Genomic DNA, 14,354 nt, shown 5'->3' with positions numbered 1-14,354 from the left:
CGCTCCCGCCACTAAGCCACCCATCCGAATCTTGGCCGGTGGCGGCGCAGGGCGCGGGTGTCCGGTCCCCACGACAGGAATCACGTTGATGTGAGGTGCGCCCCTTCGGAAGGAGCCGTGCGCTGCGCAGCTCGCCTGTCGCTAGATCGGAGAGATTCCCTGGGTGCCTGGCTAGGGGTCAGGGCAGGACTTGACTCCCGGTGAGGCCCCCAGGCTCCCGAGTCCATCCCAGGAGGGTTACAGTGCCCCCCCCCCCTTCTCTCTTCGGGACAGCCAGACAGCTGGACTTGTTTCAACATAAGTTTGGAGCTGTCAGGAGATAAGAGGAAGACTGACCTCTACTGATGGCTTGCCACCTAGGGTGATTTCTCACACCCTTACTTGCTGGAATTGGAGAGAGGACAGCCCCCATCCTGGCTAGCTTACAGCTTCAAAGGAGCGCTAGAGGGGCTGCGTACCTTCCCAGCTGCACCAGAGTCACCCAGGGTAGAGGGGGCATGGCTTCTGTTGGTGGACTCTGACCTTGGCCCCGGCCTGGCGGGGCCCCTGCCAGAGCAGGCCACCCATGGCCGCAAGTCCACAGTAGCTAGGACACACCCTGCACCCCTGGCCCAGCTCGTCCGGTGAGCTCAGGGACCAGCCGTGCTGCTGGATTCGGACTTTCTTCTTCCCTCACCCCAGGGCCAGAGCCATGTGACCCCACAGACTTGTGTGCCAGGATGCGGTGCAGTGTGGTGGGAGTAGCAGGTGGTGTGAAGTAGAACAGGGTCACCTGGAGAAGCAGGGACAGTGTCACCCACTCGGGAGACAACATGAAGCTAGAAGGAAACAAAGCTGCTGTGGGGCTGACTTGGGGCCCCCACAGAAACGTGCGGGTCTCCTCAGCACACATGGGGAGCCCGTGGGCCTTCAGCTGAGGAGTTACTCTTAACCAGTCCTCGATCAAAGGACAAGAGCCCAGGCGACAGGCAGGGAGGCGGCGGCGGTTGGCCCAGAGAGGGGAGCCTCTCTGAGTTTCCGGAGGCCGGGGGGGCGGCGGGGCCGGGAGGAGCCAGCGGCTTTCCAAAGCTAGCAGTTGCCCTTGCTCAGTTTTGGACTTTGTTTTGTGTTGGCCCCAAAGACTGTCCGCCTGCCTCGGGGTAGTACAGAGTCCAGTCTACCCCTAAGTTACCGTCAGTTTACAGCTTAAGGGGACTGCCTGCCACGGTTTGCATGTGGACAGCGGACAGCGGAGGGCTGAGGGCAAAGCACAGAGCTCCGTGGCAGGTGTGGGGAGCAGAGTATGTCCTGTGTGCTCGCCCGCTCCGGGGACCAGCAGGTCTTGTCCCTGGGCACAGCCCGGCCGCTGTCATGCTTGTCGAATGTGGCCCAGGGCACAGTGGTGTGGAGAGCTGAGTGCCCACCTCCCTGCTGAAAGCCCAGGCTCAGCGGGACCCCGGGGAGCAGTTCCCAGCGGCAGCTTGTCAGAGGCTGCGCCCCCGCACGTCCACTCCCAGCTGCTCATTCCACACCCTCAGCACCGGGACTCAGCCCCCTCTGTCCCTTTCACAGCTACGACATGGTGCATTATGGCCACTCTAACCAGCTGCGCCAGGCACGGGCCATGGGTGACTACCTGATCGTGGGTGTGCACACCGACGGTAAGCTGGGCCGCCACCTTCACTAACCCTACAGGGCCCTGCGAGGGGTGAGGCCAGGCCCAAGGCCGTCTTTCTGAAGCTCAGCAGGCTCACCCCAACTCCAGACCCGGGCTCAGCCCCCACCCAGGGCTTTCTGCCGAGCATCTCACATGGAGCAGTGCAGCCAGTGGACCGAGTCTCTGGCTGTGCCGTCCCCTCCACACACACACCTCTGCCCACCTGGTTCCCAAGGCCTTTGGGGATTGAGCACCCACCTGTCAAAGGGAGCATTTGACTTTACCTCAAACGTGATGAAAGGACCGTGTAGTTATCCAGCAAGCACATCGTGAGCACCCGCACTGGCGCGTAGAGGGCGGAGCCTTGTCCACTTGGCTGTGTTCCTGCCCTGTGGGCCGAGGTCCCAGTGAGAGACAGCTGCCCGNGGGGCTGCCCGGGGGGGGGGGGTCCTGGGGCCCGGCGCCCCGGGGGTCACCTGTCTCGTCCTTGTCTTCTCCGGCTCTAGAGGAGATCTCCAAGCACAAGGGGCCCCCGGTGTTCACCCAGGAGGAGAGATATAAGATGGTGCAGGCCATCAAGTGGGTGGACGAGGTGGTGCCAGCTGCTCCCTACGTCACCACGCTGGAGACACTGGACAAGTACAACTGCGACTTCTGTGTCCACGGCAGTGAGTGGGCGGAGCTGGGGTGCAGCTCACTGGGGCCCCCTCCCCCTTTGGGAAACAGCCCTGAGCCCTCGGGGGATCCGAGGGTCCTTCCCCATAATGAGTCTCCCAGGGCAGGCCTGGAAGGAGGGCTGAGGGTCCTCAAAGTCTGTGTGGCTTTGGGTTGTTCCCACACGTGTGTCACCCTCTAGATGACATCACGCTGACTGTAGACGGCAAGGACACCTACGAGGAGGTGAAGCAGGCCGGGAGGTACAGGTGAGCCGCAGCAAGGCTCCCACGTTCTCAAGGAGCGGGGCTTGAAGCTTCTCTCAGGCTCCTTCTGCCCGCGAGGAAAATGGTCGTGGCCTGTGTCTAGCCGGCAGGGCCAGAGCGCAGGGCGGGGGTTGGCGTGTCGTAGGCCCGTGGCGTCCTGCACGCCAGTGGCGGTAAGACCGCGGGGCTGCGACCCCGAGCGGGGTCTGTCTCCGTGGACTAACTCAGGAAGCCGTTGCGGCCCGGAGAGGAAGCGGACGCGGCGGGGACCGGAGCTGCCGCCTCCCGGGGTCTGGCCTGCCCACCCAACTCTCCACACTTGGGGTTCAGTGACACTTTTCCTCTATCCTGTCGTTTTCCTCCGTCGATAAAAGCGCACGGCCTTGCCCGCTGCTGGCCTGCGCGCAGCTCGGCGGGGGCTGGGGGGAGCTGCGGGTGGGGCCTCGCGAGCGCGGCCAGGCCTCGAGCCCTGACCGCACATCTGTCCCCAGAGAGTGCAGGCGCACCCAGGGCGTGTCCACCACGGACCTGGTCGGCCGCATGTTGCTGGTGACCAAGGCCCATCACAGCTGTGAGGTGAGTCTGTGGGGGGCGTCCCAGGGCTGGGGACCCCGCTGGGAGCGAGAGAACGCCCAGCCTGCTGGGTCTTGACCCCCATGTGGGCTCCAGGACAGTGAGTCTTGGGTCCTGGGGGTGACCGGGGTGACCGTGTCCAGAGGGCGAGGCCCTTCAACATCCCGCTTCTTCCCGCTCAGGAGATGTCNACCGCCCCCAGCCGCCCCTGGGGAAGGGCGGGCCAGGACCCTCCCCCAGCGCCCTGCCTTCTGGGCCCTGACTGGGCACTGGCTACCAGGCTTGGCAAGCTGGCCAGTCACAGTGGCCGCTGTTTGGTGGCCTCTAACCCGGCGGCCCGGTCCTCTCTCCCTTTGTAACCCCCTCACCAGACACCTGCCAGGGAGACACTTTGCTCAGAAGGCTCCTCCCAGGTGACCGGAAGGTGGCCTCAGGGTGCTGGGTCCCCACAAGGGCAGTGTCCACTGGCGGACCAGGCGCCAGGCCATGGTGGTATTGGCCACAGCGTCCACTGTGGCCACGGGGTGGGGCCACATGTCCTACTGGTCACAGGGGCCTTACCCAGCCCGGCCCTGGTACGGACTGGGCACAGCCAGCCCCCAGCGTCCGGCACACGGACAGCCGAGCGAGCTGGCAGGCTGTGGCCGGGGGCCGGGGGCCTGGTCCGCAGTCCCCCGTGCCTGTCCCAGAGCAGCCGGGCAGGCAGGTGCGGGCAGCCCCCGGCTCAGAGGAGGGGCTCGGGGGTGGGGGCAGGTGAAGGGCGTGCCTGCGAGACCTCTGGCGCTGACCAGACCCCTCTCGGCTTCCAGTGCCCAGGGGGGCGGAACCCCTGGACAGGGGTGTCACAGTTTCTGCAGACGTCCCAGAAGATCATCCAGTTTGCTTCTGGAAAGGAACCGCAGCCAGGGGAGACGGTCATCTACGTGGCCGGTGCCTTCGACCTGTTCCGTATCCTCTGGGACGGAGTGGGAGGGTCAGCCCTGCCCTGGGCCTTTTCTCTGCGTAGCCACATCTGCACCACCGGGCCAGGGGCCCCGGAAGGGCCTCCCTGACTCCACAGGCCCCCAGGCTGGGGTGGAGTATGAGGGAGGCCACGGGGGCCCCCGGTCTTGTTACTTGTTTCTTAATCGGGGCCCAGACATCGGCCACGTGGACTTCCTGGAGAAGGTGCACGGCCTGGCAGAGAGGCCTTACGTCATCGCCGGCCTGCACTTTGACCAGGTCTCACTCCCTGGGCGGCAGATAGGGCGTGGGGGCCCGCAGGGGGTGAGGCCTGGGTGCTGATGGAGCCAGCGGATGCAAACCGGGGCCTGGGGTGTCCCCACACTGGCGGCATCGCCCACAAGGGACCGTTGGGGGGTCACAGCCCCACATGCCCTGGGTTGCCTACTCACCGGACCTCGCTCTGGTCTAGGAGGTCAACCACTACAAGGGGAAGAACTACCCCATCATGAACCTGCACGAGCGGACCCTAAGCGTGCTGGCCTGCCGGGTAAGTGCCGGGGCGGGCGGGCCGGGGGGGGGGTCCCCTTCCCAGGCTCGTGGTCCTGGGGCACCCAGGAGGCCTGGGCTTCTGGCTGGCCAGCCCGACCTCGCTGCGCCCCCAGTCCCGGCTTCCGTGCCAGCAAGCGCCCTCTCCCTGCGCCTTGTGGCCGGGCCAGCTCCTCCTAACCACCTGTGCTCCGCGTCTGCGTAGTACGTGTCGGAAGTGGTGATCGGGGCCCCGTATTCGGTCACAGCAGAGCTCCTGGACCACTTCAAGGTGAAGCTTCTGGTCGGCTGGGTCCCGGGGGAGGCCGGGCTGAGAACACGGGGAGGGGCCCCGAGGGCGGGGGGCTGTGCTCCCTGACCCCCCGCTCCCTTCCCAGGTGGACTTGGTGTGTCACGGGAAGACGGAGGTTGTGCCTGACAGGGANCAGTCTAGTGGCGCCCCGGCAGCAGGAGGCAGGTTGCTAACAGGCGGGAGTGACGGCACCGTTCCTGGTCTCCCTGGGGACCACCCTTCAGGCCCGGGCAGCTGGGCGGTCTCCTCAGGCTGCAGAGGAGGGTCCGCATCTCCTCCCCCTCCCCCTCCCCCGGCCCCCAGGAGCCCAAGAGAAGGGGCATCTTCTGTCAGATCGACAGCGGGAGCGACCTTACCACGGACCTCATCGTCCAGCGCATCATCAAGAACAGGTAGGACAGGTGCTGGCAGAGTTTGGGGGCGGGGGGGGGTCGGAGGGCCACCGAGGCCCCGGCGGGCGCACAGCTCACCCTGGCCGGGCCCCCAGGCTAGAGTACGAGGCCCGGAACCAGAAGAAGGAGGCCAAGGAGCTGGCGCTCCTGGAGGCCCGGCGCCGGCAGGGCCCGCACCCCGCGAGGGAGAGCGACTGTGACCTCTGACCCGGGGAGGCCGCCGGGGCGCCCGCTGCCGGCCCGCTGCCCGCTCCGCTCCCTGCGCCGTGGGGGCTCGGTTCCCACGGTTTCTAACACAGCGCAGAGCTCCCTCCCACCGGCCGGCTCGCAGGAGGACCCAAGTGCAGGACGCTGCCTCCCACCCCACCTGCCAGGTGCCCTGCCCGCTGCGCCGCACAGAGAGGGCACGCAGCGCAGCGGGGCGGCCCCGGCGAGGGGTGGCAGAGGCCACCTGCGGCCGGAGGGGCGCCGCCCCGTGTGCCCGTGAAGGCCCAGCTCGGCCCGCCCCGCCCCTGAAGCTCCGCAGACCCAGGATGGCCCTGCTGCCCGGCTCGAGCCGGTGCCCGTTCTGCCCTCTGGATCATTGAAGCTGGCTTCAGAGGAACAGAGACCCAAGCGGGGCACCCCCTTCCGCCTCAGGGTACAGACCGTGGCTGGTGACCCACGGCACATCCCTGGTGCCCTGGGCCTGGCTCTGGGGTACTGTGCCCCCCACTTCCCGGACCGGCCTCGCTGCTCTCCCTACAGACGGTTCTCGATTTTGTACCTGACTGGCTGGTGTACAACCCAATAAACTTGGTGGGAGGTACTCTGTGTTGGGGCCCTGCTCCCCCACCCCCACCATCCACACACTGGGTGGGGGGGTGCGGGGGCAGCAGGCAGTCTGCCAGTGAGGAGCCCCCCCAGTTTTAGGACCCCAAGATGCTTCAGGCTGTATCCTCTGAAGGGGAACTCCAGATCAGCTTCTTGGNGGGGGGGAGTGAGGGGGGAGGGGAAGCCGCTACAGACTCCCCGCACCCTCCTTGAGGGCGGGGCCCCCTTCTTCGCCGAGGGTCAGAGGAGAGGTGAATGCAGAGCTCCCAGGCCTCAGGAGTGGCTGCCTGGGCCGCACCGGTTCTGGGGCGGGGCCTCTGAGCAGCCCAGACCACCCCGGAGCTATGCAGCGGGCGGCGCCTCCCCACTCCCCACCCCTGCCGGCCTGGCTGTTCGCTCATTCCTCCAACCCGTGGATTCCCTGCCCTGTGCTTAGTGCTTTGAGGTGTTTTGGGGGGACGCCAAGCAAGGAGCCACCCCAGGAGCTGCTCCTCCAGCAAGGGAGAGCTTTGTCCTCAAGAAGGCCAGGAAGCAAGGGGGGCCAGAGTGGGATTGGGGCCAGGCGTGGGGCGGTCCTAGAGGAATTCTCTGACCAGGACACTGGAACTGGCTTAGCACTCAGGCTACTGCAGGACACAGACACCTCCTCCCGGGACAGTCGGGGAGCTGTGTGGACAGAGGCGGGGAGGCGAAGGGGCTGGAGAGGTCAGACGTGGGGAGCACTCTGCCAGAGGACCGGGGGAGCCCTAGGATTCCAGCGCCTTGGGAGGGCAGACTGGGGTTTGGGACGGTGCCCCCGCGAGGGCTTTTTCAGGGCAGCCTGGTGGCCTAGAGGCCCAGCGGCGGCCAGGAGCGTCTGGAGACAGAGGCCAGGTCGGGGGTCCTCCAGGTCAGCGCGCCCCACAAGCCTAAAGCACCCCTCTGCCCCCACTNCACCCCTGCCCACTCCCTCTGCCCATGGTCCTGCCTGGATCGAGCCTCAGCCGGAGCAGGGGCAAGCGGGGCAGCCCTGAACCCCCAACTAGCCGGAGGATGCGCCGGCCCTGAGTTACCCCTTAGAGGTCCTCAGTGCTCAAGGCTGGGGAGAGAGCCACTGTGCCCTGGGGACACTCTGTCCTGCCCTAGAGGTACTGATCCCAGGGCCAGGGCTCCTTGAGGAGACCTCAGAGCCTGGGTGGGCCTGGGGGCCATCCTCTGCCCCACACCCACGCGGGAAGGTTCTACTAACAGGGCTCCTACTGCTAGGGTCCTTTAGGAAGAGGTGGGCAGCAAGGCCAGGCCTGACCTTGGGGAAACCAGACCCAGGGACAGCCGACCAGAATCCAGAGGCTCCCACCCAGCTCCGCCCCTGCCGCGGTGGCCTCAGGAGCCTCGGGCCGCTTGGTGAACGCAGGTGCTCAATAGGCGATGAATCAGACCCAGTCCCTGCCTCAAGCCACAGACAAATGGGAAAACAGCCGCCGGGGCCAGAGGGCAAGCAGAGTGGCTCCCTGGGGCGAGTGTTCGCACAGGCAGGGGAGGAGCCGGTGCCTCCGGGAGGGAGAGACAGCTGAGGTGAGGGAGTCCCGAGCCGAGACTCCGCTGGATGTGGGCAGGGCCTGGTGGGCAGCTACACGTTCAGCTCGAGGCTCGGCCGGGGAAGGACCAGGCTGGAGCCCAGGGCAGGAGTCCCAGTGGCAGGGAAGCGGAAGTGCCTGCAGGAGGGGCTGTGGCCTTAGGCAAGCGGACAACCCCTGAGAGGCTGCACTCAGGCTCCACGGCCCCAGCACGCAGACCCGCAGACCCGCGCCCAAGCCCAGTGTGCACTTCCCGTCACAGGAGGAAATGCCCCAGGCAGGGGAGGCGGGCCGTGGGCAAGCTAGGGTGAGGCTGGGAGACTGCCCGGGAGGGCCCTCCCTCGGTGGTGCCAGGTGCTGCAGACCACCCCTCCTCCTGACTCCCCGGATCCGAATCCAGACTCTGTATACAGACACAAAGACTCAAGAATACAGCTGCCTGGACCCCAGAAGTAACTGTTTGCAGGGCTGGGGAGCACCCAGGAGGCTGAGCCCAGGTGCCCCTCCTTCCACTCAGTCCCTAAACATCCCAGTCATGTGTCCTCCCCAGGACAGATACGAGCACAGGGGCCCTGGCAGCTGGGTTTCTGGACAAGGTGCCTGTGACCTCCAGCTTGGGTAAAGGTGATGGTCCCCAAGGCCTCCTTTCCTCTGGGCACAACAGCCAGACAGGAAGTTGGGTGCCACACAGGTGACCGGGAGGCCAGCCCCTCTGTGTGAACTACCCAGTCTTCTGCCCTGGAAGCTGAGGGCAAGTAGTGTCCAAAGTGCTCAGCGACTGGCCACCCACTAGGCAGACAGACACCCACTAGACACAGGGCAGTGACCACAGTTGGGGGGGGAGGGTCCAATGAGAATAGACTGGAAGGAGCCAGTGCCAAGGGGCTCCTTGCAGCTCATGGGGACACGCAGCCCGCAGCAGGAAGTGGCCAGGACTCCCAGGCCTGGGACCACGGCCCCCGCCAGGAGCCGTGGACTAAGAGGTGCCCAAAGGAGCCACCCAAAGGCTGCCCTTCCTTAGAGGACCTCAGACCCCCGGGACACAGATGTCGACAGGGCCCACACCGGGCAGGTCACAGCCTCGCCGAGCCGGCCTCCCGCTGGATCACCAGCACCCACTCGGGGAGAGCGTTTCAGCAGCAGGGACCACAGGCAGCAGCTGCCAGCTGTGTGGCGTCAGAGGCCCACAGAGCCGTGGGGGCAGGGGTGACAGCCTCGAGCAGGGGAGAGCCAGAGGACCCCTCGGTCCTTCCTCTCCCCTGCTGGCACACACGCACACCCCAGGGCCTTTGCACCACGGCCGTCAAGCCCCCAGAGCCAGTCACTGCTGCCCCAGGCTCTTCTGGCCGATCCGCGCTCCTCCTCCTCCCGCGGTGGTGACTCAGGGCCTCGGCGCCTCGGCCAGATGTTTATTCATGAGTTTTCCTGTCACGGCTCGCCCAGCGGGGCCGTGGCAGCGCCGAGCAAACAGGCGACCAGTGGCCTCCAGCAAGGCTCAGGCAGCTCAATGAGTTTTATTTATTGGATAAAAGTGTCAACACTTGATGGAAAACAAATGCAGCTCCAGTCCTCGCGTCAACTCAGTCACAGCCCGGAGGGGCCGCGTCACTCCTTGAACTTCCACTCCTGGCGGCACATGGGGCAGTGCTGCTGCACCTGCTGCGCGTTGAGCCACTTGAGGATGCAGTGCATGTGGAAGCAGTGCGAGCACTGGCCCCACACCAGGGGACAGTCGTCGCCCGGCACCTTGCCTGTGGGAGGGACGGGAGNCTGGCACAGGCTGGGTTTCAGGAAAGCCTGAAATCGGGAGCGGGAGCGTTAACACAACCCCGCGGTGTGCCCCCCAAGTAAGGTCAGCAGTGGCCGCCCCGGGACTCGCTCTCCCCTCCCCTGCCGGGCTCAGTTCCAGGGAGCGCTCTGGCCCGGCCCGTAGCCCATCTATAGACACACCACAGTTCCGCCACTTAACCTGCCGCCAGGGTCACAGCAAGAACGCATCTGGGTTACCTGCCCATCAGGAGGAGGGGAGCTGGGGCCGGGGTTCCTCTCCCAGGCAGCAGTGACCCAGTGCAGGACGGGGCGGGGGTGGGGGGAGTTGGGACCCTGTGGCGTTTCCTGTGTGGTAGCTGAGAGTGAGCGCAGAGCTACCTCCCACCTCCTTTTCATTTCTGGTCGGAGAGGGCGCCACCTCGGCCAGGAGCCTGCAGCTGGGCACGCCCGGACACGCCACCTCCACCCAGATGGCGGCCACGCTGCCCGAACTCAGGACAAAAACGGGTCCCTCCGATTTCTGAGAATCAAGAAAATCCCATCAAGCAGCTGGTGCCAACAGAGCAGGACGACGTCCCGCAGGCCCGGGTCGGGGTCCCCAGAGGCCTTGAGAGCTGTGGCCCGCTGCCTCCGCCCCCCCGGGGTTGCCGTCCCCCCACCTCACAGCCCTGGGGGTCCGCTACGTGTCTCAAATGCTAGCCGTGTCCACGTGTCACGGGTGCACACACACAGGAGACCGGACACGCAGGCCGGGGCCGGGGCGCACAGCGCACCCCGTCGTGCTGGCAGCCAGCCTACGGCCAAGTCGGGGCTCTGAGCACACACCCCGCCGTTGGACCCTGTGACCACCGTCCTTCCGCCTGACGCCAAACGCAGGGGCCCGCCCCCGCCAAGTCCTAGCGCCCCCACCTGGATCCGCTCCCCGCCGGCCTGGGGCTGGGGGCCCAGCGGTGCTCGGTGGCCTCCCCGTCCCCCCGCCCGGCGGGCAGGAAGCCAAGGCACCCAGTGGATCAGGCCGGCTGCCACCTGCTGCCACAGCAGGCAGCTGGTGTGGGTGCCAGGCCGGGAACCTTCCAGGCTTCCTGACAGCGCCGGTTCCCCCCTCCCGGGGCAGCCGCTGCCCCGCACTGGCACACACACCCACCAAGTCAGAAGGGAGCTGCCGCTGTGCCTTGGTCTTCATGTGTTTGCAGCAAAAACCCTTTTTATAACAAAACATCCCCCCCTTTCTGAAAATTTTATGATGAAACCAGAAAATTATACACTTGGCAAATACGGAGTTATTGAACTCACTCTGCTTCCCCAGGCACGGGAGGGGTGGGTGCTGGGGGGTGAGAAGGACCCCGTGCCAGGAGCTCACGTGGAGTGACACCCGACTGAGATTACACCCCACTGCACCCCCACGGCCTTCCCAAGCCCAGCAGAACTTGGCTTGGAATCACCTCTCTGAAACTAGAGTGGTTTTCAAAGAAAGGATACAAAACAGAGGGCAGGAGCCAGCTCTTTGGGAGAGGGGCGTGCCCTGAGGGGGAGCACTGGCCACACCGTCCACGTGAGGCAGGGCTAGGGCAGAAGGAGGCACGCCCAGTACTCAGTACTGCGCCCAGTACTCAGTACTGCCCCCGCAGCAGGCACCCTGCCCCAGGAATCTGGTGGGCACCTGAGCACAGTCAGTCAGTGACTCACGCAAGGGTGTCTTGATGCAAATCCTTTGTCGGGAAAAGTCGGCTCAAGAAGACCTTTACTCCCAAAGCCCTGGGGGCCGGGGCTGGCTTACTACGGCCTCAGCCACTCTGGCTTCTCCACAAGCGCTCAGCTTTAGCAAGTGAAATCCAGCGTCACTTATCTGTATAAAGAGCACCTCAGGCTTGTCAGACACTGCAAATTACAAGCGGCTCGCACACTGAACCCCACGTCTGGAGACCAGACTCTAGGTCCCCTACTCTGGGGCGCCTGGGGGCTCAGTCAGTTGGGCTGCTCGGGTCATGGTCTCACGGTTTGTGGGTCCCACGCCCATGTCGGGCTCTGTGCTGCCTGCTGGGGACTCTCTCCCTCTCGGCCCCTTCCCTGCTCATGTGCCCGTGCGCGCGCTCTCTCTCAAAATAAACAAACTTCAAATCCCCCTCTGTCTGCCGGCTGACAGATCCACTAGCCTATCTTGCATGTTAAAAAAGCTTAATCAAGAGCCAATCACCGATTTCCTAAGATCATATCCCACCTGTTAAATCAGCAGGATTAAGTCCCGGGTGACGAGGTTTCCTTTCAGCCAAAGCAAATGTAACAATTAAACTTAGAAAAAACCTCTTCGCACTAAATTCAGTGATCTGAATTGTACTGTAGGAAGCAAAGCCCACAAAAAAAGTCCGGGTAGGTCGCAGGAATGAGGGCCCTCGGCGCCCCCCATGCCCCAGTTTCCTCTTGGGACTTGCATCCTGTTCCCGCCCCCCACCCCCCACCGGGGTCAACTGGCCTCTGTTTAAGTTCACTTGGGTTTTGCTAAAAACTAAATTCACTGACGCAAAAACCTGCGTTTGATTTAAAAATATATTCAAACATTTCTACTGCACAGAATATAACGGGGACAAAGATGAATCAGAAAACACCACAAAGGGGGCACCTGGGTGGCTCAGTTGCTTGGGAGTCTGACTTCAGCTCAGGCCATGATCTCACGGCTGGTGGGTCTGAGCCCCGCGTCGGGCTCTGCACTGACAGCTCGGAGCCTGGAGCTGCTTTGGATTCTGTGTCTCCCCCTCTCTCTGCCCCTCCCCTGCTCACACTCTGTCTCTCTCTCTCTCTTTTTCTCTCTCTCAAAAATAAACAAACATTAAAAAACTATTTTTTTAAAACACAAAGTAGAATCTGATAAAACCTGGTGGCGGACGCCGTGTGACAACACACCTCTGCTAAGGGTCAGCTGCCTCGGCAAGGTCAAGAGAAGGGTGGGAGCGGGGCCTGTTCTAGATTCAACAGCCAAGGCAGAGCAAAGCAAGCCGCGCACCCCACTCATGAACAGAGACCTCTACGGACGACGGGGAAAATCTGGGTGCAGACTAGGAGCGGGGTGCCGCTAAGGACTGTGCGCCGGCACTGACGGCAGAAGGTCCAAGTCACATCAGAGGCTCTGCGGGGGCACAGCGACCCCTCCTGCTGGTCTGCTCCCAAGACACACGTGAAAACCCTGAGGCCAACATGGACCGCCCCTTAGGCACTATCGTTTTCGTTTGCTTGTGGACCTTTGAAAGCTTTTAAAACAACTTTCGGCCCTGTGTGTTTCTTTTTTTTTTTTTTCTTATTTACGTTGGGGCTTCTGGGTGGCTCGGTTGTTTAAGCGTTTAACTTCAGCTCAGGATATGAACTCGGTGTTCATGAGTTGGAACCACGCGCTGGGCTCTCTGCGGTCGGCGCAGAGCCCGCTTCGGATCCTCTGCCCGCCCCCCCCCCACTTGCCCCTACACGTGTGCACGCATGCACACGCACTCGCGCGCTCTCGCAAAAACAAATATTTTAAAAGTTTATCTATTTTGAGAGAAAATACATGAGCAGAGGAGAAGGGCAGGGAGGGAGAGAGGGAGAGGGCGAGGGAGAGGGAGAGAGGGCGAGAGGAAGAGACAGAGAGAGGGGGAGAGAGAGAGAGACCCAAGCAGGCCCCAAGCTGAGAATTCGGAGCCCGATTTGGAATTCAAACTCATGAACCATGAAATCACGACCTGAGCCCAAATCAAGAGTCAGCCTCTTGACGACTGAGTCCCCCAGGCGCCCCTGCCCCATATACTTCATAGCTGAGTCTGATCACACTAAATGGCTAGGACGCCTTTTCTTACAAAACTTTTGATGGGGTCTCGATACATATTCATGTGACCAAACCACTTGGCTTTCTCCCTTCGGCTTTTTCTTGGGGAAAGGGGACCCCAAAACCCAGGCCCTTCGTGCAGTTATTTCCAGGGAGACACCAAGACCAGGGCAGCAGGCAAAGCTCAAGCAGGAGGGAACACAGGACACTCACAGTCTGGGCAGCAGCCATTAAAAGCCATCCGGCAGATGCCACAGTTCTCGTCGTTCGCCACCCAGAGCCAAGTGGCCACGCCATTCCAACACTTAATCTTCACCTTCATGGCGGTGGAGCCTGCGAGCATAGGAAAGAGACCACCTGGCTATATCAGTCTGCACAACTACAGCATCTGGGTCCCCAGGGATCAAGAGGGGGCAGGAACGGCCGCCCAGGCCAGGAAACCCAGAGGGCTGAGCCCAAATTTGTCTGCAAGGTGGTGGGGGCAGGGTGGGGTCCTTGGAAGGACCAAGCGCCCCAAGAGCAAGGCCCCCTACATTTTCAGAGTACCTACAAAGGCCGCACAGTCGGCCCTGCGTCCACCAAAGGCTTGAACAATATTTGCAAAAACGTGCCTGACGGCGCTTTTCAAAGGCATGCGACTAACTTGGGGCTGAAGGATGAAGACCCCGACCCGGCCAACTAGGAGTTCAAGCCAGGGAACAGCCACTTAGCCCGCTCGGCCTGCGGCCCCGGTCGCGAGCTCGGTCGCCAGCCAGGCAAGCCGTAGGCCTCCTCCGCCGCCGCCGCCGCCAAAAGGGGGCCTGGTTGCTGGGCAGGGGATGCGGGCCGGGCCGGGCCGGGGCTCAGGCTTGGTGAGAGCGTGGGGCGCGGAGAAGGGCACAGGGGCGGACGTGGGGAGACAGACGGTGGGGCGCGGGGCCAGGGTGACGCGCGGGAAAGGGCTGAGGGTGCGGGAAAGGGGGGACGCGGGTTGAGAGCGCGGAGAGAGGGCACAGGGAAGGGGTAGACACAGGGAGAGGCTGTGATGCGCGGAGACGGGGTGCGGGGAGCGGGCGCGCGGAAGGGGTGGGAAGGCGAGGAGAGGGTGTGGGCGGGGGAGGAGGCCCGGGTTCAAGGCTCTG

At 63.7% G+C, this 14,354-nt stretch overlaps 3 protein-coding genes and 1 long non-coding RNA gene across 7 annotated transcripts in view; 2 read left to right on the top strand and 2 right to left on the bottom strand.

Annotated features, from left to right (window-relative positions):
* Nucleotides 1-42: 42 nt before the first annotated feature.
* PCYT2 (phosphate cytidylyltransferase 2, ethanolamine) lies at nucleotides 43-6,112 on the top strand. Its single transcript, XM_077756534.1, has 13 exons — nucleotides 43-95; nucleotides 1,552-1,640; nucleotides 2,143-2,304; nucleotides 2,493-2,559; nucleotides 3,048-3,200; nucleotides 3,312-3,414; nucleotides 3,501-4,077; nucleotides 4,268-4,350; nucleotides 4,544-4,621; nucleotides 4,826-4,891; nucleotides 4,998-5,063; nucleotides 5,216-5,304; nucleotides 5,400-6,112. Exons 2-13 carry the CDS (start codon nucleotides 1,559-1,561, stop codon nucleotides 5,509-5,511), a joined length of 1,638 nt encoding a protein of 545 aa, XP_077612660.1. The 5' UTR covers nucleotides 43-95; nucleotides 1,552-1,558; the 3' UTR covers nucleotides 5,512-6,112.
* A 3,056-nt stretch (nucleotides 6,113-9,168) lies between these two features.
* On the bottom strand, nucleotides 9,169-14,336 carry ANAPC11 (anaphase promoting complex subunit 11). Of its 4 annotated transcripts, none has more exons than XM_077755586.1 (3): nucleotides 13,780-14,336; nucleotides 13,447-13,566; nucleotides 9,169-9,424 (listed from the first exon to the last, which is right to left on the bottom strand). In XM_077755586.1, the coding sequence occupies exons 1-3, from the start codon at nucleotides 13,865-13,867 to the stop codon at nucleotides 9,279-9,281; spliced, it is 354 nt and encodes a 117-aa protein (XP_077611712.1). In that variant the 5' UTR covers nucleotides 13,868-14,336; the 3' UTR covers nucleotides 9,169-9,278. The 4 variants fall into 4 exon arrangements, with proteins under 4 accessions (XP_077611712.1, XP_077611731.1, XP_077611722.1 ...); XM_077755605.1 differs by having other exon boundaries at nucleotides 13,845-14,336; XM_077755596.1 differs by having other exon boundaries at nucleotides 13,877-14,335.
* LOC144224559 (uncharacterized) lies at nucleotides 9,876-11,830 on the bottom strand. Its single transcript, XR_013333077.1, has 3 exons — nucleotides 11,662-11,830; nucleotides 11,130-11,289; nucleotides 9,876-9,963 (listed from the first exon to the last, which is right to left on the bottom strand). It is a non-coding gene; the product is annotated as an uncharacterized LOC144224559 (long non-coding RNA).
* The window catches only part of ALYREF (Aly/REF export factor), an 11,612-nt gene continuing 11,515 nt past the window's right edge, over nucleotides 14,258-14,354 (top strand). The window contains exon 1 of the mRNA XM_077756525.1: nucleotides 14,258-14,306. Coding sequence (XP_077612651.1) covers nucleotides 14,258-14,306 — 49 coding nt within the window. The remainder of the gene's footprint in view (nucleotides 14,307-14,354) is intronic.

Source organism: Crocuta crocuta, unplaced genomic scaffold (assembly GCF_008692635.1).
Source record: "Crocuta crocuta isolate KB4526 unplaced genomic scaffold, BGI_CrCroc_1.0 scaffold50, whole genome shotgun sequence".
NCBI lineage: Eukaryota > Metazoa > Chordata > Mammalia > Carnivora > Hyaenidae > Crocuta > Crocuta crocuta.
Note: the sequence above shows the minus strand (reverse complement) of the source record. Positions and strands in the feature narration are given on the sequence as shown.

Excerpts from the sequence above, each read along its gene's own strand:
- ANAPC11 (XM_077755586.1), bottom strand. The coding sequence starts at position 13,867 with ATGCCTTTGAAAAGCGCCGTCAGGCACGTTTTTGCAAATATTGTTCAA. Across the intron at positions 13,567-13,779 it reads CGACTGTGCGGCCTTTGTAG|GCTCCACCGCCATGAAGGTG; the intron begins GTACTCTGAAAA and ends CTATGCTCGCAG. Across the intron at positions 9,425-13,446 it reads TAATGGCTGCTGCCCAGACT|GCAAGGTGCCGGGCGACGAC; the intron begins GTGAGTGTCCTG and ends TCCCTCCCACAG.